This window comes from Argiope bruennichi, chromosome 8 (genome assembly GCF_947563725.1).
Source record: "Argiope bruennichi chromosome 8, qqArgBrue1.1, whole genome shotgun sequence".
In the NCBI taxonomy this organism is placed as follows: Eukaryota; Metazoa; Arthropoda; class Arachnida; order Araneae; family Araneidae; genus Argiope; species Argiope bruennichi.
In genome coordinates this window covers 13,989,726-14,017,569 of record NC_079158.1, presented here as the reverse complement: position 1 = coordinate 14,017,569, position 27,844 = coordinate 13,989,726, and the positions used below count along the sequence as shown (strand labels likewise).

Below are 27,844 nucleotides of genomic sequence, written 5' to 3'. Positions count from 1 at the left end.
AAGGTACGGTCATTAAATGGTTTCACATTATGGATACGAAAACTGCGTGTTCATTTATATCAGCATTTCTTCCATTAAAAATGTTTTATTCGCATATTTGTATAAAAAATTAGCAAATGAGAAGAATAATAAAGTCAATGTTCTTTCTGAATTATAAAATAATCGAAATAAAGTACAAAACACGCTATTTTTAAGGTGTACGTACACACTTGAAGATTTTTTTTAAATTTTAACTTTAAAAATCCAGTTTTATGACAGTAGGTTATTAATATATGTTTAAACTCATTTCAGTGAGAAAAACCATATTACACTCATTATTAATTAATTAAATAATATTTAATGAGCTAATTAGCCTATTTTTTGAAACATGATATCTTAAATTCTAATTTGTACAGACACACAATTCTAGTTGGAAATGATGCCTAATATTAGTCTTCATGATGTCTGCCTCAAACATGTAATAAAAATGTATAGTTTTTTTTAAATAATCTTTACATCAACAATGAATAGAAAAAGCGAGATTTTTCTGTAATTTTAACTTTTAAACAGCTATTAAAAATTTATTTTTATAAATATAACTTTGATTGAGGCATAAAACATCCGCTATTTCATACAGATTAATTTCATATATAAATAACTGTATTGGGTTCATTTCTTGTTGAGTTATGATTGTTTGAATGAATCAACATAGTGGGAAAATATCATTCTTCATAAAATGAGTTTTAAAAACACCGTAACTAGAGTTTTTAATGAAAGTACCTCAAGAAAAATAATTATAACTCGAGAAATATTTCGAATATTGACTTCATCTTGATATCATTTGAAAGCTAAAGGATCAGAGAACATTATTAAGCAATAAAAAATATTCGATATTTTGAATGATTTTCGAAGTTTCAAGTGTGTACATACACCTTAAACAACATTTTAAATGTTTTACTATAAATTGTGCAAAACATGAAAAGAATATTAAATAAGCCTCTGAATTGGGAAAAAATGAATTTGAATCGGATAGCATATATGCTTCTTAATGGGGGAACAAAAATCCACAAACTAACCAGTATTAATGCTTCTAACTATTGTATTTGTTGCCACTCCTGATAAGTTTTATATTTCCTGTTTATTTTCATTTTAGAGTTCACGTTGCATCTTATTCCAACTTGGAATCTGGCAATCCGGTTTTGATTTAAGTAGAATATGTTGTGTTTGCAGTAAGGATAGAATTTTGTACGTTACGTTATTTCATGTCTTTGATGTACGGATCATTTGATCAATTTAAGCCTACTTCATCTGTAAATACTCTGATCAGTTTCTATCATTATGTAAATAGCCTCTGTCTTGTCTTGTGCAATAACAAACTAATTCCAAAACGAAAATAGAGTGCCGAGTCATAACAGTATTCAAATGATTAACGATAGTTGCCAAACCATCCGTACACCAAACTTTTTTTGTAATTTTCAATGTTTGACTTATACGTGTTATGGTAAGTGTGATTTATACGATAATTTTGAATAATTATCGAGGCTTATTTATAATGACCACCAAATGCGATAAATTATAGAATATTTATCAAAAATACCACTAAGTTTTAAAAAAATCGGCAACTTAAAATGGGAAATGTAATAAATTCGAATTATTTTATGAGTTTACGAAGTTTTAATTGCAAGAAAAATTATTTTTTCAAAAAAGAAATTGTTGTTAAAAATTAGTAGTCATACGTCATGATAGAAGTCATGCAGTGGCTCACATTATATATATATACTCTGAAGTTTTTCCTGTTCCTTTTTTGGTTTCAGTTTGAATAAGAAATAATTTTTAGTTGCGATTCAAAACTATTTAGTTTCGTTTTCAAAATATTTCTTACTTTATACTGGTTATGTTTATATATATGTATATGAAAGCTTCATAAGTCAAAAATCTGACATGAAATTGCAGAGAAATCTAACAATACATCCGCTGAATTTTTAAAAAATATCGAATGGTAGAAAAAAATGCCCATTTAAAATTAATTTTTTTCCTTAAAAATCTATCAGAACCGTCTTATCTAAATATCATTTTTATTAAACATTAATATTTCGTATAAAATAAGAAATCTTTAAATAATATAATCACATACAATAAAGCTATGATTAATATCTATTTAATACTAACGATTGTAATTTTAAAATAAAATTATTGTTTTCAATACTACTTAGAAGAACTTATATTAATCTTAAAGTAAAAAATTTTTAATAATTATTTTTAAAAGAGTTTACATTAGCAACTCTAAATTTGTCATTAAGTTGTTTTATTATTATACTTTACTTTTATATTACTATACATCTTGCATTTATACATCATTTGACGTCAATCTCTGAAAGTTATATAAATGATATATAACTTTGCTATATATGTTTCTTCCAATCATAATTGTTATTCATTTAACACAATTTTCCTTTAAAAACGTTACTATGCACAATTTTTTGCATACAACTCCTCAATTAATGACCACCTGTGCACAGCTTTTTAATCCCTGGTTTTCGAGATAACTTATGTTTAGATTAATAGCAGAAAAGCTTGTGTGTCTATATCTCTGAGGGTTGAACTCAAAAAGTCATACCATTTTATCAAAAGCTACCAAATTTGGTAGAAACATATATTGGAGGATGACCATGCGTATCTCGAAACAATAATACATTAATTAAAAAATGCCATTTGTGTTACAGCGCCATATATTGGTGAATTTTTGAACTAAATTTTTTTAATTAATAAATGTAAAGCGCATCATCTCAATAATCTGAAGTTCAAATTTTATCTTATTTGGACCAACAGAACGCATTTTAGAGCCCTCTGAAGTGGCTAATTTATTTCTTGCTAATCCTTTACTTCTATAAAGATTTAATTTGTAATATTTTATTAAAAAATTTACAATTTCTTAATGGCAAAAGTCAAGAATATATCCCATTTTATCGTCTTAGACCAAAAATGTTTTTAAATGAGAAATGAATTTCAACTTTGTCGATTTTTAAAAAATGTCGAATACGATTGAATAAAAAATATACATTCGTTTTCACAAATTACTTGGAACACAAACATTTGAAATGTCGCAAAAAGCCCTTAAAGACAACCGTTTATCAAAAAAGAATGTTTGAGTAGGATAAAACATTTACAAAGGTAAAGAACTCAAATAGGTGAATCACGCTGTGGAAGATTACTCACTTCATCTAATCAACAAAATTATCAGAGTGCTTTATTGAACAAGCTCCTATATGAGAAACGACGGAAGCACCATAAATTGTGAAGGGAGCATGAAATTGTTAAATGGTTATTAATTTGAATTATATTTAGTTATTTTGACTGACGTAATTACAATAATCTTCCCAATGATATTTGGACTTACTTGCTTGGCACATAAAATAAAATGATTCCTTCAAATTATATCAATATATAATGATTGCATAGACTTAGCAAACATCATAGCTTCAACATTTGCCGAAGAGTCTAGACTAAGTGATATTTCGTTCATCTTGTACAAATATATCATTTCAAAAGCCTTATGATTCGGGTTTTGTAATATTTCAGACATTAAATCCTTTTTATTTCACATGATTATTTAATGTAAGTTTTGAAAAATATTTTTCTAACAGCTGGGACATTGCTATTCCGATTGGTGATTAATTCAGTGGTGTCGCTAAATGATTGGGATTTAAAAATCTAAACTATTTCCAATAAATTCCAAAAAATAATAGTTAATTCTCTTTTTCTACGTTAAACTGAAGAGCTAGAATAAAAATCGACCATATGATCAATTTCGGAAATTTGAAAAGACAGTTGCTATAAATAATTTCAGTTAATGCTTAATAAATCTCCCATGTCTTCAGAACTACAAAAAAACAGGTGTAAAAAATTATGGAAATAACAAATGAAATTTTTTTAAACAAACAGAAAATACAACGATCATGTGATTAATTTCAGAGATATGAGCATTCTGCAAATAATCAATTCACATTCTTCTACGTTTTTGTAACAGTTACTCAATATTATAAACTCAATTAATGTTTCACAAATATCTCATGTCTTCAGCAGAAAAAATGAGTAAATATATAATGAAAACAATAAACTGAATTTTTTAACAGTAAATAAAATCAGCATAAACACGATCACGTGATCAATTTGAGAGATTTGATCACTCTGCAAATAATGAATTTAACTACTACGTTTTTAATAACATTTACTATTAATAAATTCAATCAATGCTTAATACATCTCTCATGCCTTAAGTAGGAAAAAATAAGGGCAAATAGATTACGAAGACATTAAATTGAATTTTCTAACACAAAAAAAAATCGGTATAAGAACGATCATGTGATCAATTTAAGAGATTTGAATACCATGCAAATAATCAATTTAACTTTTTTTAGTTTTGTAACAGTTAATATGAACAAATTCAATCAATGTTTAATAAATCTCTCATGTTTTAAGTAGGAAAAAGGAGTAAATATCTATGAAAACAATAAATTGAATTTTTTAACAGTAAAGAAAATCAGTATAACAGTATGTGAACAATTTGATCACTCTGCAAATAATTAATTTTGCTACTTCTGTGTTTTTAATAGTTGATATCAATAAAAATTAACGTACAATAAATCTCTCATGTTTTAATTAGGAAAAAAGTAAGGGTAAATTGATTATGAAACCATAAAATTAATTTTTTTAAAAATAGATATGAAAACGATCGTGTGATCAATTTGGGAGATTTGATCACTCTGTAAATAATTAATTTTACTACTTCTGTGTTTTTAATAGTTGATATCAATAAACTCAATTAACGTACAATAAATCTCTCATGTCTTAATTAGGGAAAAAGTAAGGGTAAATTGATTATGAAATCACAAAACTAAATTTAAAAAAAAAAAAAACAGGAACTAAAATTTGAATTATCTTACCTGCTTTGCAAGTTGCACTGCAAGGAGTGAAACCGTTAACTCTCCATGAGTAGGTCACTTCAATGCCAACGTGATTTTTGTTATACTTTTTTCGATCCTCTGGTTTATTCAGATCGAAGGAACACGGACGAGGGTAGCAGCTTTCGATGCTAACTGGCTTTGTTCCTGCGAAAAAATGGATTTTTTTTAAAAAATGAAAAACAAAATTTTTTCCGAGAGGAATAAATTGATTATCGAATATGGAATAGATTTTTTTTGGTCACTAAGGACATTCATAAAGAATAATAGCATAAAAAATTTATTTTAATATTAGATTAATCATTTTTTAAAGCAAATGCAAAAGTACAAAAACTTCTGAATAAAACATTATAGTTTAATGAATTTTTTTAATACTATTAGAATTATCATCTACTATTAGTATATCATTTTAATAACTGTAAATTATTATATTATAAATATATTACGCATGTCTCCTTTGAAATAAATATAAATATTTATAAGCAAATTGGAAAAAATTTTCATGTTGCTTCAAACATGCCAAACAATTTTAAAAGAATATTGAATGAAGTTATCTGTAAAACAAGAGTCATATTAATAAACATTTACCCTAATAGTCACAAAATAATTTTCTATCGAATGCAGGGAGCTAGAAACATTTGTACATTCAATTAATCAATTTTCTAATTTCAGTGTAATAAAATAAAGATAATTTTACTGTTTACAGAGCTGTATAATTTAAATAGATTAAAGAAGTCGATAGTTAATAAATTATCCTATAAAGATGAATCTAACAGGAGCTCTTGAGATAGAAAGACAGAATTTTACCCTTTACTGGAAACACATTTTCTTCAAGTTTCTGTATGCACAGAGAGCATTCTATTCATTATAACTGCCTGAAATTTCACAGAACAAAATTTACAAACATTATGCATCTAATAAACCTAATTTTTTTCTGCCCAATAGTATTAATCTTAGAAGCTATTTATTATGTATTTATCATGTGTTTTTAAAAATTTTCAAATTACACGCTAATTGTTATTTTCTTGATATTTTTATCATTAGCATTTTGAAATGAAAATAAGTTCACAATAGTTATTATTCATACATTATGCTAATTTTTGGAATGATTTTACTCAGAATTATTTTTCTAAGCGTATCGATTCGTGATTATTTATATTATTGTGATTATATATGTGAAAACTATCTTATCATAACACATACTCTATTTGCCGTTATAAAAGAAATACTTTAAGAAACAAATATTTTTTATTGTTTTATAATTAAAATAAATCATTTGCTCGATATGGCCTACATTTTCTTTCAGATATTAACTTTTACTTGATAAAAATACCCTTTACTTGCAGATGAAATTTTATTATATATTGAAATGTTATTATATATTATATATTTAATTATATATATATTTAAAATAATATTTGGCAATTTCCCTTGTCAAGAACATGTAATATCGAAATCTTTAAATTTAATATGAGAGTTATGACGAGTTGGCAACAGTGTCGGCAAATCTGTAATCATATGTATTCTTTTAGGTATTATTGTTAAGAAATCAGTTATGGTATCATGGTTAGTGGGTAAAAAAATGTTTGCATTATCATCATCGTTTATTTATATATATTAAGACAAATATTGATATTTGAAAGAATCTTTACGATATTGTAATTTATACGAAAATTAATTACTATCGAAAATTTTAATTAATAGTACCATAATTTAGCTAAAGAAATAAGAACAATAAAGAAATTTTCTTAGACATCTTTTTAACTGATTATTTCTTAGGAAATCTATAATTAAATATAGAAAAGTTCTACATTATTATCCTCTTAAAATTTTAGAAATACTAATTTATTCATTAGTACCTTCAGCTAAATGAGGATTTTTAAAGATGGTATGATGAAACTTAAAACTTTAGTAAGAATTTCTTACATATTCTTATTTGTATTTATAAAATTTTGGAGGATGGAAGATAAAATTAAAATCTTTGACATGTTCAGTAAATGCTTATAATGCAAAATTACACTATCAACAATCAAAGTAATAATTTGCGAAATTAAAAAAAAATCTTTTATAAGGAAATTTAATTGAAGGTAGTTGATTACACAAAATAAATAATCCTTCATTTCATGAATGTTAAACATTTTCAACTATCTATTAAATTTATATAAAAAACGTAAAGTTGAGTTAATTAAAATGATCTACAAAAACTGAAGATCGATTAGATAAAAATGCAATCGTTGGTTTAATTAAAATTATTCTTCAAAAATTTTAAGTTAGTTGTTGATTATGCTTATATCAATAGTGTCTTTTAATTACTAATCTTTAACATTCCATTATTTACTAAAGATCTAAAATTAACTACAAAATTAATTTATAAAAACAAGTTGTGAAAATTATTTTTCCATATATAAATGAAATATAAGATAAAGTATGAAGGTAAGTATAAATTTATTATACAATATTTAATATATTAATAATTATACAATTATTTAAAGATAAAAAAAAAGATGAAAGAATTAGAATAAAGAAGCAGAAGATGATAATTAATAAAAAAGAAAATCTAAGGGAAAAATTACAAAACACTTTAAACATGTCAACACCAAGAAATTCACGAATTAAACGCGAAGTAGCTTTGTAAGTTATAAATCAAGGCAGCAGATACATATTATTACAATTTTATCTTCAGATATTTTGGTCTCTATTCTTAGTAAAACAACAAGATAAAGAAAACTTACAAAATATGAGATAAAACATTTATAATTTGAAAATAATAACTAAATTCTTATATTTTACTAATTTATAATGTTTTAATCCTTTTTGCCAAAATATTAATTCAGAAATTCTAAATGGAATTATAAATTATATAAAAAAATAACTTCTTATTGCAGAAACTAACAAATTTAATTCTTTGAGCTTTTAAATACTTTTAAAAACTTCATTTCTTTTCTTTTTCATTTAAGCTTTGTTTTAGAAGAGACGACACGGTTATTAAACAGACGTTAGGGTTAAATATTTTTGTTTTAAAATCACATAAAGTTATTTATAGTTTTGAAAGAAACGATGGAAAAAAATGTTAACCGAAATATTGGAGTTTTTCAAGAAGTTTAAATTTCAAATATATAATAATAAATATTTTCACTAAACGCAAACATTTAACATTTTATTTGTAATACTTTCGATTTGTGATTTTATTTTTGATTCAGTTCTTGGCTTTCTAAATGTTTTTATTTAAACCAGATGCTTGCGAATAAGTCAAGTAGCTATTATGGAGCAAAACGTTTTGCATTCGTGTCAAACATGACAATGACATTGGCTAGAATGAATGGCATCAATAACTCTCACCGATGATGTTTTTAAATGACTTGTGCTGCCATTTTTTAAACACTATCATGAAATTTCATAGGATCGCACAAAATTTCAGAAAGAAACCTACTTATATGAATCATAGACGAATTATGCTGCAAAGAGACAGAGAGAGAGGGAAAACTCTAGTTCAAGGCTTGATTAGTCTACCTTTACTTTATTTTTAAAAATACACAAGAAAAATGCATTCAATACCCTGAAACTGTGCATGAGAAGGAATTGGAGCATTAAAACAATGGAAAATACTATTGTAAACTATGTTTAAAAGTATTTTAAATCTAGTTAAAATGAGAGGTAAATACCCGAATATACAATTCAAAATATAAACTGAAAATTTTATATTTTTAATTTTTAAATGGTAAAAAATTTGGTTAGTTATAAGGTGGATAAAAATGTTACAAATTAATGATAATATGCTTCAAAGTTGTTGAAAGAAACATTAATATTTAGATTATTTTTTAGTAATGTAATTAAAAATTTTCAAAGCCTTTTTTTGCAAGTCTAGACTGGAGAGGGTTTTGAACGATTTCTGTATCGTACATACTGTAATTCAATGGCAGCCTATAAACATTTTATGTTTAAAAAAATAAACATGCTGAATATTGTTACAAAAATCTCAGGAAAATGGTACGTTTTCCATCATGATATTATCTTTTATATATGTAATTGTTATCCCATATGTGAGGGTGCAAATGGGATAAAGAGACAAAACAATTTTTGAATTTCCAGGAAATTAGAGATTTAATCTAATATTTTACTAAATTCTATACTAAAGCGGGCACATTTGTAAAAAAAAATCGTACATTTAAATTTTATAAACATATTAGCAAATACTAATAAAGCAATAAACTACACATCATTCCGTTTTTATGAAGGGTAAAGATATGCTATGCTCCTAATAATTTTTTTAAAACTTTACTGTTTTATTTTGCAACTAATTAAGTAATACTTTTTATTACATGAATGATGCTATCTCCTTAATTCAATTAAAATTCCACAAAATATTTGAAAAATTTTACGACTTCTATATAATTTTTTCATTAATATATGATATCTAGAAATAACAATGTTAAAGATTAAAAATACGATGTGCATAAGATGAATGGAATAAATTCAAAGACAGAAGTAAAGAGGTTGAATTTCAATTTAAAAATCAGTAAAAACTTTTCTAGAACTTTCATAAACCAAAACATTTTTACATGTTTCAAAAAAGCGCGCGATAATGCGCTTATTAACTGCTATTACTAAAATTTTAGTTTTGGGATTTGCGACAGGAGGTGTGGATTTCATTTAAATAAGGGGTGAGTTGAAAGAAAGAGGAGATGTTTGCAATTAGTTAGATATACAATGAATTATTGGTGGAATTAAAATTCATAGCATAATTCGCATAATGAAACTAGCATAATAGAACAATAAACACAAAAATGTTGAATGCAGATAAAACAGCCTAGAATGGCGTTCACTTTACACGTTTTGTATCTTCAGTAATTCAACTACACCCTCTCTCACCTCATCTCGAATATCTGAAACGAACATTATTTATGTGTATATGAAATTTAATACAAGGTCCTTTTACACATTCTTCCTTTTCAAATATCTTAATGTTCTTTTTCTGAAAATGATAGTTCCCTCTCTCCCTTTTCAATTAAAATATTCCAACTTTTTAAAAATATCTTTTCAAAACTCATTTCTTTTCATTTCATCTGAAGATCTTGTATCAACGAATTCCATCTCAGAGAAATCGAATGCAATAAGACGGAATTTGTTTTTTAAATCTAATGACATTCAAAACTTTTAAAGCATAAGTGTCTAGGAAATCGTCTAGTACGCATTTTAAGAATGGTCTATGAAAGTGAAGGACATTTGCTCGAAGCATTTTTATATTTACATGCAACGTCTCAAGAACTTGGATAACGTTATAATAAAGAAAAGAAAAAAAAAGCATTTGAATAAAATTCTCTAAACCAAAACAGTAAAAAATAAAAAAAAGGGCTCTTTGATTTGAAAACATTTTTTAATTCCATAAAAACAGACAGTTTTATCATTTCTAGAATGATCTAACATAATAATTCGAATAGGATAATAATCCTAAAGCTATCTTTTTAAATGAATTTACTATACATATAAATCATGTTCCCTGGCGGCAAGATAGAACAGTTCTCGCGAAAACAAAGAAAAAAAATGTCTATATTTGCCTAGAAGGAACTTACCTTCAGACGATAAGCATATAAAAAAGAACCCACTTCTAACGACGATTTTATTTAGTACTTTAAGACACATACTCTTTTTACTGAGCAAATACGATCAATTATTTAATCTTTACGACCCCCTCCCCCCTTCGTTCATTTGCCACAACACAAACGATACACGTTGAAATATTCCTCACAAAAGGAAGCTTCTTTGCGGCGAGCAGAAGGAGTTCCACGGTCCAATAGATATTCTTGGGAATCTTTTAAACCCCCCATTGCTTTGTTCTTCAAGTGTTGGGAAGTCGTACACGAGTTCGTCTCAAAGCATGTTCTCTATTAAGCACTCGGGGATCGTTGGTCCGTAAAATGCATACTCAATGCTTGAAAATTAAAGGAAGTAGGGTAGAGGGGTAAAAAAACTGTCTTGCCACCCCTCTTTTCCAAAACGTTTTCGAAAAGAATTCCGTGTCCATTGAAAAGACTCATTCAGACAGTTGTTTGCGGCGGTTGAAGTTAAGTTTTCTTCGAGCAAAAACACTCGAGTGTATTCTAATTTTTGGATCTCAAATGTGACTGCCTCATACCCCCCCCCCCCCCATACACACATTTCCCTTCCTCCACTCACCAAAATTTATTATTTGACGATTTTTTTCCTCTCCTTTGCGTCTTCCCCCCTCCCCTTCCCCACTTACTTCGAGTGCTTTCGGAAGTTGCCGTCAATAAGAAAGGGGAGGTTACTTGTTTTATTCGAATTCTTCAAAAGAAAATCTCCGGTCTGTGATTCTTCGAAAAATATTATCGTTTGACATTCTAGAGGACATATTTGCGGAGTTGGTATATTTGTCTGCTATGTTTTTAACATTTGGATGCAAAATTATTTTCTTTTGAAATTGACGTATAATACTATCAATGCTAAAGTTAGATTTTAAGTATAAAGAAATACGCGTGAATGGCTTTAAATTTGAAAATTTGCATTATCCAAATAATTTCACACTCTTTTTGTGTGTGTGTGTGTAGATGCAGAGATATTTTTAAATAAAAATTAGAAGTTAAGCATAGTTCAGGTACTTTTAAAAATACATTAAATTTCTTCATTTTATTAAGAAACTAAGGATAAGGTTAAATAAACAAAAACATCGAATTTCAGACTGAAAATTAATTAAATTAATTTGAAAATATCTTAAAAGTAAACATCCCGCATCAAATAATCTTTCAGCTTTTTTTTCCTGGCGTAAATGGGAGTGTTCTTTGCTAGTATTCCATATTTTTTATCGTTGCCTTACTTTTAATTTTTAAATTAAAAAAACAGAATATAATGCAAAGAGTTTTAAAAAATTCATTCATGTGTTCACTTAAAAGAACCACCACATTATTATTTTAAAATTCTACTATGAAATTTCCTTTGAAAACTCAAGATTGTTTCATATTATATATATATATATATATATATATATATATATATATATATATATATATATATATATATATATATATATATATATATATATATATATTGAGAAAATGTATGATTTATGTTAGGTCTAAAAAATAAAATTTATCGACAAGACAAGCATGTTTTCAAAAATCTTAATTTCGTTTTAAATTATTTTTAACAAAAATATAAATTTTTAAAAGTGAAAAAGAATTTGCTCTTTTATATTAAAGATAATCCTTGGATATAAATTCAAAAGGTTTGTACGTCACTATAAAAGAACTATATGTTTAATTTAGCAAGAACTAAAGCTTAATTTTTCCAAAAATACAAAAAGCAATTTATATTTAATGAAAGATGTTTTACTTGTGAAAGAGAAGAATTGCTTTAATAATTAATCAATTTTTTTACATATAGTATATCTGAATATAAAACCTAGAAACGTTGGATAGAAGCAAATAAAGTAACAAAATACAAAGAGACAAAAAATTGTCTTGATTTTTATCAAATTGGCGGTTGAATTCAGAAAAACTTTCGTAATTAATTAAGATATGTGACTGCATTCGGGATTAATTCTTGAAAAACTCTGTAAAATAGTTGTATTTTTATATAAAATAGATTGAAAAAGTAACAGTGAAACCAAAAGTTAAATGTTAAAAGTCAATGCTAGTTAAATATCATTTAAAAAAAATAAAATTGGGAAAAATGTATTTTTTTACTAAAAAATTGTATTAATATTGTTTTAGTTCAAATCGCTTAATAAATAAATATTTTCCTTGTTTCTAAATTAACAAAAAGAAGCTCTCCTTCTATTCGTTTTTAAATATTCGGTTTCGACTAATAAATAACAAGAAAATTCCAATTTTTTTGTATTGTGAAGGATTAAAACTATAAAATAATTCTATATGAAATTGATTATTTATTTTCTAATTCATGAACTAGAGAACATATACAGGAATTATTAAACCAAATATGAAAAAAGAATATGCATTTAGATTATAACTCGCAATGTTTTTCCATAAGAAAAATTCTAGCAAAATTTAGAATTTGAGAAACTTGTACCCAAAATTTAAAATAACATCTGAGTATGTATTTAAAAAAATGCAAAAATTAATGTAACTTCTCAAAGTATAAGCTTAGAAACAAAAATTCAAACGGTTTTATACAGAAGATTTTTTCAGAAATTAAGAATACTAAATTAAAAAATTTGATATTTTTGCAAAAAAAAAAAAAAAAAAAAAAAAAAAATCGATATTTTAATGTAATAAACCAACCTTAAATAAAAATTTAAAAATAAATGTTTTCTACTCTGACTTACCGGGACATTCGTAGTCATGTATTGTGGCTATGGTGCGAGAAAATTCGAGGAATATTTTGCAGTTAACTGTTCTGTTACGAAATCCTTGTCCACAGGTCGTGCTGCAAGGACCCCACTCACCAACTACGTAACTAAAATTTTTAAAAATGATGCGGGTGATAAATAAAATGAAGAACAGCCATTTTACTTAAAAAGTTCTATCTACAAAATGAAAGCAATTATATGATTATATTTCCAACCACATAAAGAAGTAATCAGTAACCAAAGAAAGAAACAATCAGTAACATAGTCTACTTACTACTTCTAATCAGTCCACGAAATAAATTGATCTCTTTTCAGCTCGCGTGAGTGGCAATATATTTAATTGGAAACATTTATATTCTCAAATTCTTGTGCAGTTATTGAAAATTGTATGTGACAGGCATAAAACGAAAAACGATGCTCGATTCAATATTGTCAAGATAATTGAGAAGACAAGAACTATTTTACTAATGAAAGAAGACATCCTATTATCATCAAAGAACTCATCGTAACACAGCGTTCCACGATTCGCGTTAGATCTCCCATTGTTTTCCAGTATGGCTAATCTTTTCTTGAAATGCGCGTTCTTTGAAGCCTCTCAGATGACGTAACATCATCGTTAACTTGCTGCATCATAAGCAATTTCATTCTGGCAGATGTGCCGAATTCCACAAAAAAAATCTAGTCCGATTTTTTTTTTCTCTATGTTGATGTCATAATGCATACGACAATACAATGTCTCTTGGCAAGGTGACTTATGAATATCGATGCTCTCTATTACTGCGTGTGCCACTTTCTGTACGTTGGATATCAGATTGTTTCCCAGTATGATTTTTTTTTCTTTCTTGAAGCACGCGTTTCTACAAAGCACCTCTCATGATTCCTGATAATATTGCCATTAACTTGCTGTATTATAAGCAAAATCTTTCTGGCAGATGTGCCCATATTTCACACACTGTGACTTCACATTTCCATATTGAGAGAACAATGCACATGGCCATAAAATTATAAGCTTAATACGATATCTTTTGATGGACTGACTTATGAATGTCGCCTATTTGTTATTGTATGCACCACTTTCTGTGCATTGGATTTCCTATTGTTTTATAATGCAGTTCTTCCTTTCTTGAAAGAGTATACATTCAAAGTATATTGTACGACTCAGGGTAACATTGCTATTAACTTGCCGTTTCATAAGCAACGTCTTTAAGCAAATATGCCGAATTTCACATCACTTTGTGACTTCACATTTCCATGCTCATGTCACAATAGAAATGGTCACAAAAATGAAAGTTGCCAATGCGTTTTGGCACACTGATTTATGAATGTCGACGCTGTCTATTATTATGTGTGCCCCTTTCTGCTATTTATTTATTGGTGTGTTTTTAAACAAGCCTCAACACATTTTAGTATCACTTGGTATAAAACATATAAACATAAATCTTTGAAAAAAGAATTCAAAATGAAAATTGTATAGAGGCTCACAAACTATTATTTTTTTTATGCGTGCAATAAAATTAAACTCAACTAAGGAGAGCTCATTGCGGATGTTGCATCTGCTTGTAGAAAATGTATTGGTCATGTGTTTGAGTCACAATTCCCGTATCGACGAATCTTGGAAATTGGACTTTGTAGAGTAAATAGTGACGTCATCGGACAAGGTCATATCATTTTCTATTCCTACTTGCTTCTCAATCCACGATCATCACGCTGCTATGATGTACAAGATCTTATTCTGTTTTAATATATTTTTCAGGTGGTATTGAAATATCTTATGCATTTCTATTCAATGAAAATGAAGTACGTTTTATAATTAAGATTTACTACGCATTCTCTTTCTAGCTCACTACACGCTATTATTAAGACCATGGCAGATGGGTGGTAAAATGCAATACGCCGCTTATGAACATCTACAGAGACTGATAGATTTATTAAAAATATGATCAGAACTGGCGAAACTACCATAAGCGATTGTTTATATCTTCCAAGAAAAAGAGAATGTTCTGTTGGTATAAAACGAGCAAACAATTTTTCTAGTGGATGAATATCTTTTTGGTCACGCTTTCTGTTTCACTCACTCAGGAATAATGCTCTCGCAGTAATACAGCTGAGTGGGTATAATATTCAAAATGCTGTGTTGTCTCTTGTTTTCGCCTTTGCTTTCTGTATATATTTATGTAATAAATGTACTGTCTAAAGGACTATATTATTAAAAGAGTAACAATCTATTCAGATGATTTTTAAAAGAGAATCCCCAATTTCTGCACTTTTTATCATCGAAATTCCGAGTGTTTGTTGAAAATTCCTTTTGTAGCCACATTTCAGGGGAATTCTCCAATAGCATTAAAATCGCAAAAAAAAATCGATACTAATTTAGATAAAATATTATTTATTCTAAAAGAAAGAAATGCATTATAACTCATTGGATGAGCATGGATTTTTTTATTGCCCCATGCAAGTATGAACTTACCTTAAAGAGACGATTATCGTATCACTAAAGAATTAAAACAAAATACCAATTAAAAGGTTCAAACCGAGATAGAATAAGACAAAAAATAACAATTAGAAAGAACAAACCTAGGTTCACTGGAGACATCTGAGATTTTCTTGGGCCATGTAGACCAATAGGGTTGCCTGGGAGGTGCGTCTTCTTGAGATCCTTTGAAAACATCTGGAAAATAAAAACCACGACGAATTATTCAAATTCTTTCGAATTCAAAATAGCTCCGCTCTTAATAATTTGTCAATCGCTTCGCTCGAACTATGGCTGGCTGCAATGTAACTTTCAGAGTTGCAAGGGTTATCAATTTCCCACGGACTCCAAACGCTGCGTTCTGTAAAATTCTATTTAAATCTTAACAAAAGCTGAAAAGTGAAGTATATTAAAAAAATATGAAGAATAAAAATGTTACTAAATTCAATAAGTGCTTCTTCAAATTATGTTTTGCAAAGGACAAACTAAATTTCTCCTGAACTAGAACACTGACATGATTCACTGTAGGTTCATTCGGAAACTAAAACAGTGGACAAGTTTTTGGTAAATTTGCCAAATTTAAACAGAATCTATTCGCGATATCCAACATTAAATATTTTGGCGAACATTTCATTCTGTATTTCGTCAAGGTTTCGGCACTTGTAGCTAAAATTTAAATCGAAGTATTCTAATGAAAATGATGTTCACAAGAATTTCCCTACTCTTTCAAAACATGTGCTGTTAGGTACATTCATTGCATGTATATCAAACACATATTTTAGGCACATTTTACAGTACATTATATTATTGAAGTGAAATTAAAATCGTTTTTCATTACTGTTGCAACTACTTAATCTTGGCTTTTTTCTCTACTGCTGACGATCAAGGTTTGACATATCGATTTAATTTTCCATGTTGAATAAGTTTTTGTATAAGATATGCTTTTAATAAAAAACAATTTGTAATTTTGTTGTTTTTCCAACAAGATTTTACTTTAAAACTAAGCAATGGTGAAATTTTTCTTTAGAAAATTTTAAACGCTGCTGCTCTTTCATATATTATAATTGAATATATTTATATAGAATTTGCTAGAATACTCAAAATATTGTAATATCAAGAAATTATATAAAATACTATAAGATAACTATAAAACAGATTATTTCTTGGTGATATTTTCAGTAATTGTCACAGTAAATGTCATGGCATGTTATATATACTTTATTTAGCAATCTTACATTTCAATTGTATTACGAATTCGGAGCTACATCGAGTTTGGTATTACAGGCACATTTTACAGTACATTATATTATTTGGTACAGAATTATTGAAATGTTCAAATTTCAGTTAGATGATTCAATCTACTTTCAGAAAATGCATGCCACTGGAAATATAAACTGCTCAATGTAATTAAATATACTATATAAAGTTCTGTATATAGTTCACAACATATAATTCCCTATATATAATATATGCTACACGATATACAGTTCATTATTGCATTACATTCATTATAGGTTGTGCAAAATAATTGCTTTAATTAATATTATATATATATATATATATATATATATATATATATATATATATATATATAGAGAGAGAGAGAGAGAGAGAGAGAGAGAGAGACTAATAAATATTGATGACATGAAATTTTTGAATATATTAATTGAAAAATTAATCAATATAAGTGAAGAAAGAGTAAACATTTTATTTCCAACAAAATTTTATTACGTTTTTTTTTTTCCCAATGGGCTTTGAGATAAGTAAAAAGATGAATAAATAAGTCATGAATTTTAATTATTCATTTCCGATGTTGATATTACTTCTAATTTTCCATTCAATCAACAACATTAAACGCGATCATGGATGTGTTAAATGTCATACTCTTTTCATTCAGATCACATCAGTCATTGATGATTGCCAGTATATTTCGCATTTAAGCAGAGACAGACATTTTTGACTAGTGATATACAATTTGATAAATTATATTCTTCTATTATTGAATTTTAATAACTGAGAAAAATTGAATGCCAAAAGAAAAATGATGACTATTATTAATTGCACTGGAACACGTACGATAGATGATGAAGCTGATAATAATGTATTTCAAAGAGAATATTGAGAACAAACGATATGATCAAGAAATAAATCTTGAGAAAAGTTATTTCAATCTTAACTAGATCTCCAGCCACCAGCATATCGAGGCAATCGCATATATTGACTGCGGGAAGGGTTTTTCTAAAACTTTTTCGCGTAGGGGAGACCGGATCAGGTTGACACCCATTTTGACTGCGAATTTTTCTTATGTTTTTGGTAATGATTAAATAGCTTATATATATTTGAATACATTCTTACATCCTTTGGCTAGCATAAAACGGAATTAATAACAATTTGGTTAAAAAAATAAGAGAGCAATATCGAGTTGAATGAGCTAACTCCATCGGTGACAATTTGCCCCGGGGCCGGGATACGTTGGCACCATACGCTGGGCAGGTTGGCCTTATATATTTGTAGTTTCCTTAATTATACTGTAGTATTTGTTCAATTAACAGTTTCACTAATACGAAATCATTCCTCTGGATTTTTTTCTAAATTCAAATAATCCCAGACCTCAATTAAAGTGTTTATAGCTAAAATTTAAATAAGTATTACCCCATTTAGTGGCTTTTAACTGCGCTATTCGCCGAGTGTCAACTTGCCTATGGTGCCTACTCTTTAATAAAGGTTTATCCCAGAGAATTCCTTGGATGACACTGGTGTACAATAGTAACAAAATGTTAAGCTTTGAAAAGAATTTGCATTTTTACTGAATGCGTCTTGTTCATTGAATTATGTCCTTGTCGAGCTCTTTGGCGATTCATCCCTAAAATGGGGTTAATACTATTAGTGTTTTAGACAGGTTTCTTTTAAACCGATTGAAACAAAAATTCGACACCAAATGACATTTCTAACCCCAAAATCGCATATCAAATTTGATATATATAAGTCACTGCGTTTTTGAGTAACCATGTTACTTGAATAATCATACGTTTTTGAGTAATCACGAAAGTACAAACTGACAGACAGTAAACTCTTCATTGGATTAGGCTCAAAATTTAAAAGGTATCTATCTACAATATAGATGTGAAATATGTATACCAAATTTTATCTCTCTCTCTCTTCGTTTTGCAGTAATTGTGTATTTGAACAACCAGACAGAACCTCCTCTGAATAAATTTGACTGTAAATTTGATAGAAATCTAAGAAGTTGGTGTAAAGACCATATTCCAAATTTCATTCATCTATCTCAAAGCATTTTTGAGTTCTCTTTGTCACAGACCTTTTCCCAAAAATGTGTTTTTCGAATCCGGGGAGTTGTAAGACGTGGAGATTCGTCAAAAACTCGTGTTGGAGTTTTTTGACGATAGAAATACTTTTTCTTTCATTCGTATACGAAAAAAGAAAAAAAAAAGGGGGGGGGGGAGCTCACCCGAGAAATAAGTTCCCGTATCTTCGTGCGAGCTGCAGATGAGGCCGCTGTCGCACTCCTGCTTGGTCGCCGGCATCGTCTCCATGTCGCAGTCCTCGCTGTGCTGCCCCTTCGCATCTTTGCACGATATGGAGCGAATCTTCTGCCCTTTGCCGCAGGTCACCGAACACTGATGCAAAAGAAGACACTTGTTGCACAGTTATACATACAAATGAAATGATGAAGTGTCATTTGTTTTTGAAACATGTAATATGTTTTACATTTATGTATAACATATTATTGTATTTATTATATATTTGTTTATAATATATTATTGTATTTGTTATATATTTATGTATAATATATTATTGTAATTATTATACATTTATGTATAACATATTATTGTATTTATTATATAGTTATGTATAATATATTATTGTATTTACATACATTTATATATAACGTATTATTGTATTTATAATACTATTATGTATAACATATTATTAACATTTATAGACACATAAAGACAACTCATGTTGATAGTATTCAAAAATTCACAAACGGTTAAAAAAATAAAAAACAGCCATATTTTAAAAGTTTAATTAATTCTTGCATTCAAAAAAGGTCTTTATTTTGATATGTCTACAGGTTTATGGAAGAGTTTTTTGATAATTCCCAATGCTTTCGCTTTTGTTATTTACAAACTTTATATGTTTTAATCAACAAATATTATTATTAATAATCATATTTTATACCTTAAAATGGAACCTTTTGACACACATAGCAGATTTCTATCAATTTAACTGTTAACTGGTTTTGATTATAATATAAGTCAATAAAGGATCAAACACAAAAGAAACAACAGTTCTCTCAAATAAAAATACAATGAAATAAATAAAAATATATGATTTGGAAACATTTTCATCTAGCATTTCCACTATTAATTAATTCCATAAAAAGCTGTCCACAAGATTTTTTGATAGATTGGATAAATGCCAATTTATCAAAAAACCGTTGAAGTAATTGACAAGTTACGACCCAAGGTGTTATATTTTCATTTACTTTTTTAGAAAAATGATCTTTAATATTTATTTCATTTGCAATAATATTTAATTTATTTTTTAATTTAAGCCTTTGTCAGTGCGATGGCAACTCGTTGATTTACGGTTCTTTTTTTTTTTTTTTCATGCACGCATAACGCTTTCGAGCACGTTAAATTTTATTTTATTTCGTGCGAGCTAAATATGGTTAATTTTTTTTAGTCATTTAAAATAGAAATTTAATTTGTAATTCAAAATTTTAAGTAAATGACAGCGTTGTAACATTTTTTTTTTTTTTTTTTTTTTTTAGTTTAGTGAAAGTAACAACGCTGTTGTAATATTCTATAAAATAAAGTAAAAATAAAAGATGTCGATTGAAAAAGTGGTTGTTAGCTTCTTGCTTTTGTTAAGAATATCTACTTTATTGCGAAGAATCTTGGATTCAAATAAAGTGAGTGACATTAGCAATCGGATATTATAAAACATAAACTTCATTTTGAGATACATAACGTTCGAGTTTTTGTAACTGTTTAGCAAACAACGTTTTCGACTGTACGTTGAACAAAGCACCCCAAGTTCATCACTAGACTTTGACAACTAGTCTGCGAATAGAACATCAATAACCTGTTGCTTCAAATCTATGATCTGATCTTTACCAATTATTTCCATCCTGTAAAATTCACTCTTCGTCTTTTTTTCTATCTTTTAATTTTTATAATTTAATTACGCTTTAGTACGTATTATGCATACTTAAGTTTAATACAACCATCTTGTTACGTAGTGCCAATTTTAAGCTATTTTTCTCTCATTGAACTGTCACGCTCGGAGGTTAAGAACCTTTAGTTCAACACTCCGTCCACCTTTCCTTCAAATCAGCAAATCATCTAGCGCTTAGCTATAATTACTAAATTAGTAAATCAAATAAGCATTTCAATGAATAATTCTCCCAATTCGAGTAATAAGAAAGTTTTTTTTTTCCCTTTCGGAATAGCTTATGGGAGATTTTTTCCCTCCTCATTGAGTTCGATAATCTAATGTTTATTACCCATTTATTCTCCAATAATGAATAAAAATTATTACATACCATTTTTTCTACACTACTGACTAATTTTGAATACAATCAGAATTGTAGAGCGTCAAAAAATGACGAATCAATTTAATGGAATGAATCAGTTGAACTAGGATTCCCCCTTTTAATACAATCAAAATTGTAGAATATTGCATAAATTATGAATTAATTTAATGAATTTAGCTAAGCTGAATTGGAAATCCCTTTATAACACAATCAAAATTGTAGAATATCAAAAAATTATGATAATTTTAAGAATTTAATTAATTTAGAAATGGGAATCGCCTTTTAATACAATCAGAATTATAAATATAAAAAGATATGAATTACTTTAATGGATTTATAGTTTAATTATGAAAAATTAATTATTTAAGTTATTTGTTATTATTTATTACTAAATTGAACTGGGAATTGGAGAATTGGGAATTATTCATATTCATTAGCAATAAAACATATAATTACTTGACGAAATGCTGCGAATTAATATTTGTGTGTTTGGAAATGCGAATTTAATTTGTATGTTTATTTCTATTTCATCGCTTATTTGAATTGAAAAATTAGATAGCATATAAACAGACAGGAATGAAAAATAAATAAACATCTATAGCAAGAATTATCAGTTAAATGCTCATGAATGAATAATAAAAAAGAACAATGGCCTTTGTAAAAAAACGTCCATAACATCTGATACGACTCCCCATTCAGTTTGAGAGAAAAACTTTTCCCAAGTTACAAAACAAAATCCGAAACTAAAATGATGCCGAATTCAACATCTCACGTTATCCAAGAGTTTTCTTTTTAAAATCCTTCACTAAATTCACTATTTGAATTTTTCAAAGTTCTTGTGCCGCTGGTTTAAACCTTGGCAAATGTAACCTATATTTTCAAGCGTAGTAATGACACTGGAGCAAAGTACAAAACGAAACCAGCAAGACATATTTTTGAATGCGATTCATTTTATCCGAGCATGCAGCAAGATACAGGAGGACAGACATATCGAGAAAAAGTTCTACTTACCCCAGACCACGGCCCACTCACCCACTGCGGGCAGGGCACCAAATTGCAGGGGCGCTCCGTCAAGGGCTTCTGTCTCAGACATTGGTTAGAGAGGACTGGGATCCTCACGCCGTCCGAGCCCATTTGGGCGCAGTGAACCTGCCTAGATTGTCGGCCGCCCCCACACGAGGCGGAACAAGGGCTCCAGCTATCCGTCACCCATCTATGAAACAAACAAATGAGTAAGAAGACAGCAATTTTTCTTCTAGGGGAAAATCGCTTTGTTTTTCTTATAGGATAGAACGCCGTTTTTCTTCCTTTTGCTCATCCTCCCCCTTTCTTGTCAGATAGAAGATGGATTTTTCAAAGCCTTTTGGTGCCTTTTTTCCCCCTACAAAGCAGTGTAAAATCTTGTGATAGGACCTAAATGGGATATGTGCGAATTCATGGTAAGAAAAATCCCAAATTCAAAGATTTGAAAATATTTATTATAGCAGACTCTCATTTCATAATCAATATTTAAGAATATTCGGATTCAATGATTTAATTCACAGTGTAAACAAATCCTCAAATCAGAAGCGTATTTGTTATTATAATAGTATTTTCAACCTTAAAGTTAATGTATTCCAAAGGAAATCTTTATAATCAAAGAATGAGACATTTTAACACATCTTATTCAATTATGTTCGTAAATTAAATTTTAACTTATATATATATATATATATATATATACAGGGTGTTTATAAAGTCCCGGACCCATTTTGATGTTTAATAACTCATAAAATAATAAAGATATAAACACACTTATGGCATTTATTGATGGAATAACTCATATATTTTCCTTTTCAGGTTTGAATATTTTTACTTTTGTAAATATCGTCTGCGCGTGTGGTTAATTTCAGATAATTTCATTTTCCAGTCTAAATATCTGTACTTTTCTAAATATTGTCTGCTTATTAATTGCATTTTTCTCTCTTTTGTTTTTGGCAACTATTGCAATGTTATGTTTACTTTTGATGTGTTTGTTCTATGTAGTACTTTTATATGTGATGTTTTATTCGAGCGGATATTAAGGAGAATGCATACACCACAAGAGAAAGCACAGATTTTGCGGTGGTTCATGGAAATGAAATCGATAGTGCAAGCACAGAGAAATTTCAGAAGAATTTACCAAAAATATCCTCCATCCAAAAACAGCATCTTGCGGTGGAAAAAGAATTTTCTAGAAATTGGAAGTATCGAAGATAAGAAACGTTCCAGACGTCCTTGCACAAGTGATTTTGATGTTGAGCGTGTCAGAGAGACATTTTTACACAATCCTAGAATATCTGTGAGATCAGCGGCAACAGAATTGGATATGCCAATTTCGACGGTGTACAAGGTTATTAAGAAAAAATTAAGACTGCATGCATACAAAGTTCAAATTGTTCAAGTTTTGGAACCGAACGATAGGCCTAGGAGGATGGCCTTTGCAACAGATATGCTAAGGAGTATAGAAGATGCTGCTGATTTTCTGAAGAGCATAATGTTCTCCGATGAAGCATCCTTTCATGTTTCTGGCATTGTTAATCGCCATAAAGTGCGCAAATGGCTCTGTGGATGCCGACATGCTTGTCGCTATCTGGCGTGAAATTGACTATCGACTTGATATTCTCCGTGCGACGAAGGGGGCACACGTGGAAGTTCATTGACAAGGGTCATGAAACTTTTTGAGTCTATTTAACCATTTATGTTATTAATTTAAATCTATCTTTATTATTTTATGAGTTATTAAACATCAAAATGGGTCCGGGACTTTATAAACACCCTGTATATATATATATATATGTGTGTGTGTGTGTGTGAAGATATTTTAAATCTAATTTCAATTTAATTAATTTCCAAGATTTTTTCTTAATTTAGCCCATAGTAACTTCATTCTAAAATATTGTTTTATTTCATGATCCAATTCCACTTTCGGTTTAATTCCTTCCTCTGTAAAACTAATGTGCCATCATTACTACGTCTCAAATGAAAGTGATCCCTTCGGCGCCCTTCAAAAGGTCTCAAAGGTCACCACGTGTATTGAATTGGCACGTGGCCGGAAATCCTATGTTATATAAGACTAGTGATCATTTGTTTCGGCCCTTCTTCCCTTCCTTCTTTTTACTTCTGCTTTTGTGTCGCACTGCGCCTTCTTGTAAATAATCCTGCTTGTCTTCCCGAGATGGATATTAAAGGGAATTAAAATTACTAAGTCTCTTCACTGCTTCAAACCTGAATTCTGCTTCAACCAAAATAATGTTACATATTATTTAGCCGACAGGATTTGAAATCCATTACATACAATATATATATATAAACACAAAATCTGTTGTTAGGATTTTTATATGAGCACATATAATTTCGATTTCTATCTCTCGACTCTTGATTTTGTATATTTTTTTACACTGCGAATTTAATCATTTAGCCTGAATATTCTTAAATGGTGATTATGAAATGAAAGATGCAAAATTCTAGGAAAAATCTATATCTTACTCGTTCTAGTATTAACACCAGGGTCATAACAAACATATGAGCAGTAGGATCGATATCATAGGTGCCTGATTGGGGGAAACGGAAGGGGCAAAACAAAAAAACATGTGTTATTTACCTGCTAATGAAGATTTAAACAAATTGATAAAGAAATTTCATTTTACATTCATTTAAATCTTTGCCCATATTTTGTAATATATAATATGTAATGTGCCTATAAGTGGAACATGTATCATAATTTGATAAACCAAGTTACGGCATATAATTTTATGCCAGAATAACAACTTGGTAGTCGAAAATTTTTACGGAGACGTCATTCAAATGTTTTTAAGTATTCCAGGAAAAGTTACTAAATAAATAAGACGAATTTTATATATTTCTCTACACAAACTCTAAAATTCTTTCAATAAAATTCATTTTATCTATTAATTATTAATCTTTATCAATTGATAAACAGATGTTATTTCCCATAAGCAATCAATAGTGTCTAAAAAATACATGGACAACAAGGAATCAACCCTTCAAAGAGCAGTGACTTCCAAGAAAATGCCTGGTGGAGACAAAAACTCGCTTTTATTTCTGTACAACTAATATAATTTAATATATGATTTGATAACAAATGAGTATTTTTAGTCAATAGAAAACAATATATCTCAAAAGAGAACTTGAAAGTCATTGAAAGTTCCTTTTAATTAAAAGATTTCAATTATATTAAAAAAATACATATGAAAAAAAAATTGGATTAAATTTTCGTACTGATTAATAAATTACAAAGATAACTTAAATGTCAGTGTCCCTACTCAGTTACTGAGTTGATATTAAAATTGTTAATTCGTACTTCTAGAAAGTCTCACATTGAACACTTATAACTACGTTAAATTCAAACTGTTATTTTTTTATTTGGATGAGCAATAAGGCTGTGCTTTGTTTTGTTTTCTTTTAAAAGACTTACAAACTTGGGATATTCATTTACAATCAACCAATAAAATAGTCACTTTGTATAAGAAACTATGTTTGTCATGCTACCATTGCAATAAAAAATCATCTGATAGCCTCATACCTCATCAGTCTTTAAACCCTCATTTGCCATCCACAATTTATGGGTATGACTTAATTAAAAAAATTTACATTTTTATGCATTAATTTTTAAAAAAAAACTATTAGAAAAGATTTAATTTATTCTGTTGAATCTTAATAAACATAAGGATATCTGGAATCTGTATTTATGGTTTCTAATGTATCTGTATTTATGGTTTCTTTTGTATCTGTATTTTTGGTTTCTTTTGTATCTGTATTTTTGGTTTCTTTTGCATCTAAAAAGGCTTTACTTTCTAACAAAAATATTCTTTGGATGCATAATAATTATATGAAATTTGTTATTTTTCTAATGAAATACAGTACACTCTCGAGTATCCGGTTTGTGACTATCCGGCTTCTGTACTATCCGGCCTCGTTTTCTTTATCGTAATTAATTGAGGAAGGTAAGACATTGCAACATTGCCAAGGCATTGGAAGCTGGCGTCTACTACCATCGTCTTGCGTGTCGTGTGCAAAATACAAGTTGTGGCAGGAAAAGAGCAGCGCTCTGTTCGTTGTTCATTGTTTCGTCAGTGTGCAATGGTTGTTGCACACTGATTGCTGCCGCTGTTCCTGATTATAACTGCGCGTTACGTAAAGCAATTCGCAAATCGTTCTTGAGATATGCTTACTGTTTTTTTAAGTATATCATAGTGAAGTGTCCAGAATTCATGTCAAAATGTGAACAGTTTATATCCTTTAACTTACTTTTTCTCTAATAAATTCTTGCAGTGTAGTATACAAACATATATAAACTACCAGTGCATAACCTTCTATTTTAACTCGACACGTTACCGGCAACTGCTTCTATGATTCACCGGGCCGAGGCCACGTTCACATTCTACGTGGCTTGAGATAAATGGAGGGCTTAATACTCAATAAAAAATGAGAAAATACGTATTATAACAGTGAGTTTTCGTTAAAAATCAGGAATTCTATGAACTCATTTCTTTGCCCACGAATATCAGAAGACAGTGAGTTTTCGTTAAAAATCACATATTCGTGGGCAAGAAATGAGTTCATAGAATTCCTGACATTACATTGCCGGATAAAAAAAGTCCTATCCGGCCTGTCTTTCCGCCACATTAGGCCGAATACTCGGGAATATACTGTATTATAAAAAAAATCATTTTATACACTCATCTAAATTGAAAACTTCCACTATTTTTCCTCAAAACATATCAGTAAAATCTTAAAATTTAGAAAAATTACGAAAGAAAACTACATGAAATTCTGAAACAGGGTACAGAAAAATAAAAGGATAAGAAATGGTATATTTGAAAACTTATGATTTGTCAGAAATTAAATGATCCAAAAGGAATGCAAGACAACTATTTCCGATATATGCATGTATATAAATATGCTATATCATTTAAAAGCGGGTTTAAAAAAAGAGCCTCTATACTTAGATACCAGTTAGCTTACACCGAATAACATTTGTTGCAAGACCAATTAATAGCAATTTCCAAAACTGAGCACGCGCTTCCGTAATCACTTTTCCTGTGACTAGTCACGCAGTGGCGCTACTTTCAGGTGTCAGAAACGGAGAGTGCAATGTTTTGTTAAGTTATCGTCGCTCATAAAACATCTCCCGAGTGAAAATGCTACCTGATAAACGAAACCGAGTGGGCGACATTCTGATAAGGGAAGAAGCAGACTCAGTCTGCTTTAGATATGAATTTTTTGCAGCCTTTCGCAAGGGTCTGTATCAACGATTTTCTCCGTCAAGATTTCATTACAATAACAACTTTTCGTTGTTTGTTTTCAAATAAAGATGGAAAGATGTATCGTTAAGGACATTTCTAATGTTATTAATTTGTTTTCTCCGTAAAATACAGGGCTTAGTTATAGTATTCAAATCTGACATTTAAATTGACATGAGAACGAATAAAACTGATTAAATATAATATATAATGAACTTTACAGAAATCATCCAGAAAATAAGTTATATGTTAGATTTCAATCAA

The 27,844-nt window shown here is 28.8% G+C and overlaps 1 protein-coding gene across 5 annotated transcripts in view; it reads right to left on the bottom strand.

Annotated features, from left to right (window-relative positions):
• LOC129980881 (protein madd-4-like) overlaps positions 1–27,844 on the bottom strand; it is a 323,844-nt gene that overhangs the window by 51,851 nt on the left and 244,149 nt on the right. For all 5 annotated transcript variants that reach the window (XR_008785271.1, XR_008785272.1, XM_056091332.1 and 2 more), the window contains exons 7-11: positions 22,308–22,509; positions 19,203–19,371; positions 15,838–15,931; positions 13,240–13,370; positions 4,923–5,087 (exon numbers count right to left, since the gene is read on the bottom strand). Coding sequence is in view for 3 of the 5 variants with exons in the window: in XM_056091332.1 (XP_055947307.1) it covers positions 4,923–5,087; positions 13,240–13,370; positions 15,838–15,931; positions 19,203–19,371; positions 22,308–22,509 (761 nt within the window). In the remaining 2 variants the exon portion in view is untranslated. The remainder of the gene's footprint in view (positions 1–4,922; positions 5,088–13,239; positions 13,371–15,837; positions 15,932–19,202; positions 19,372–22,307; positions 22,510–27,844) is intronic.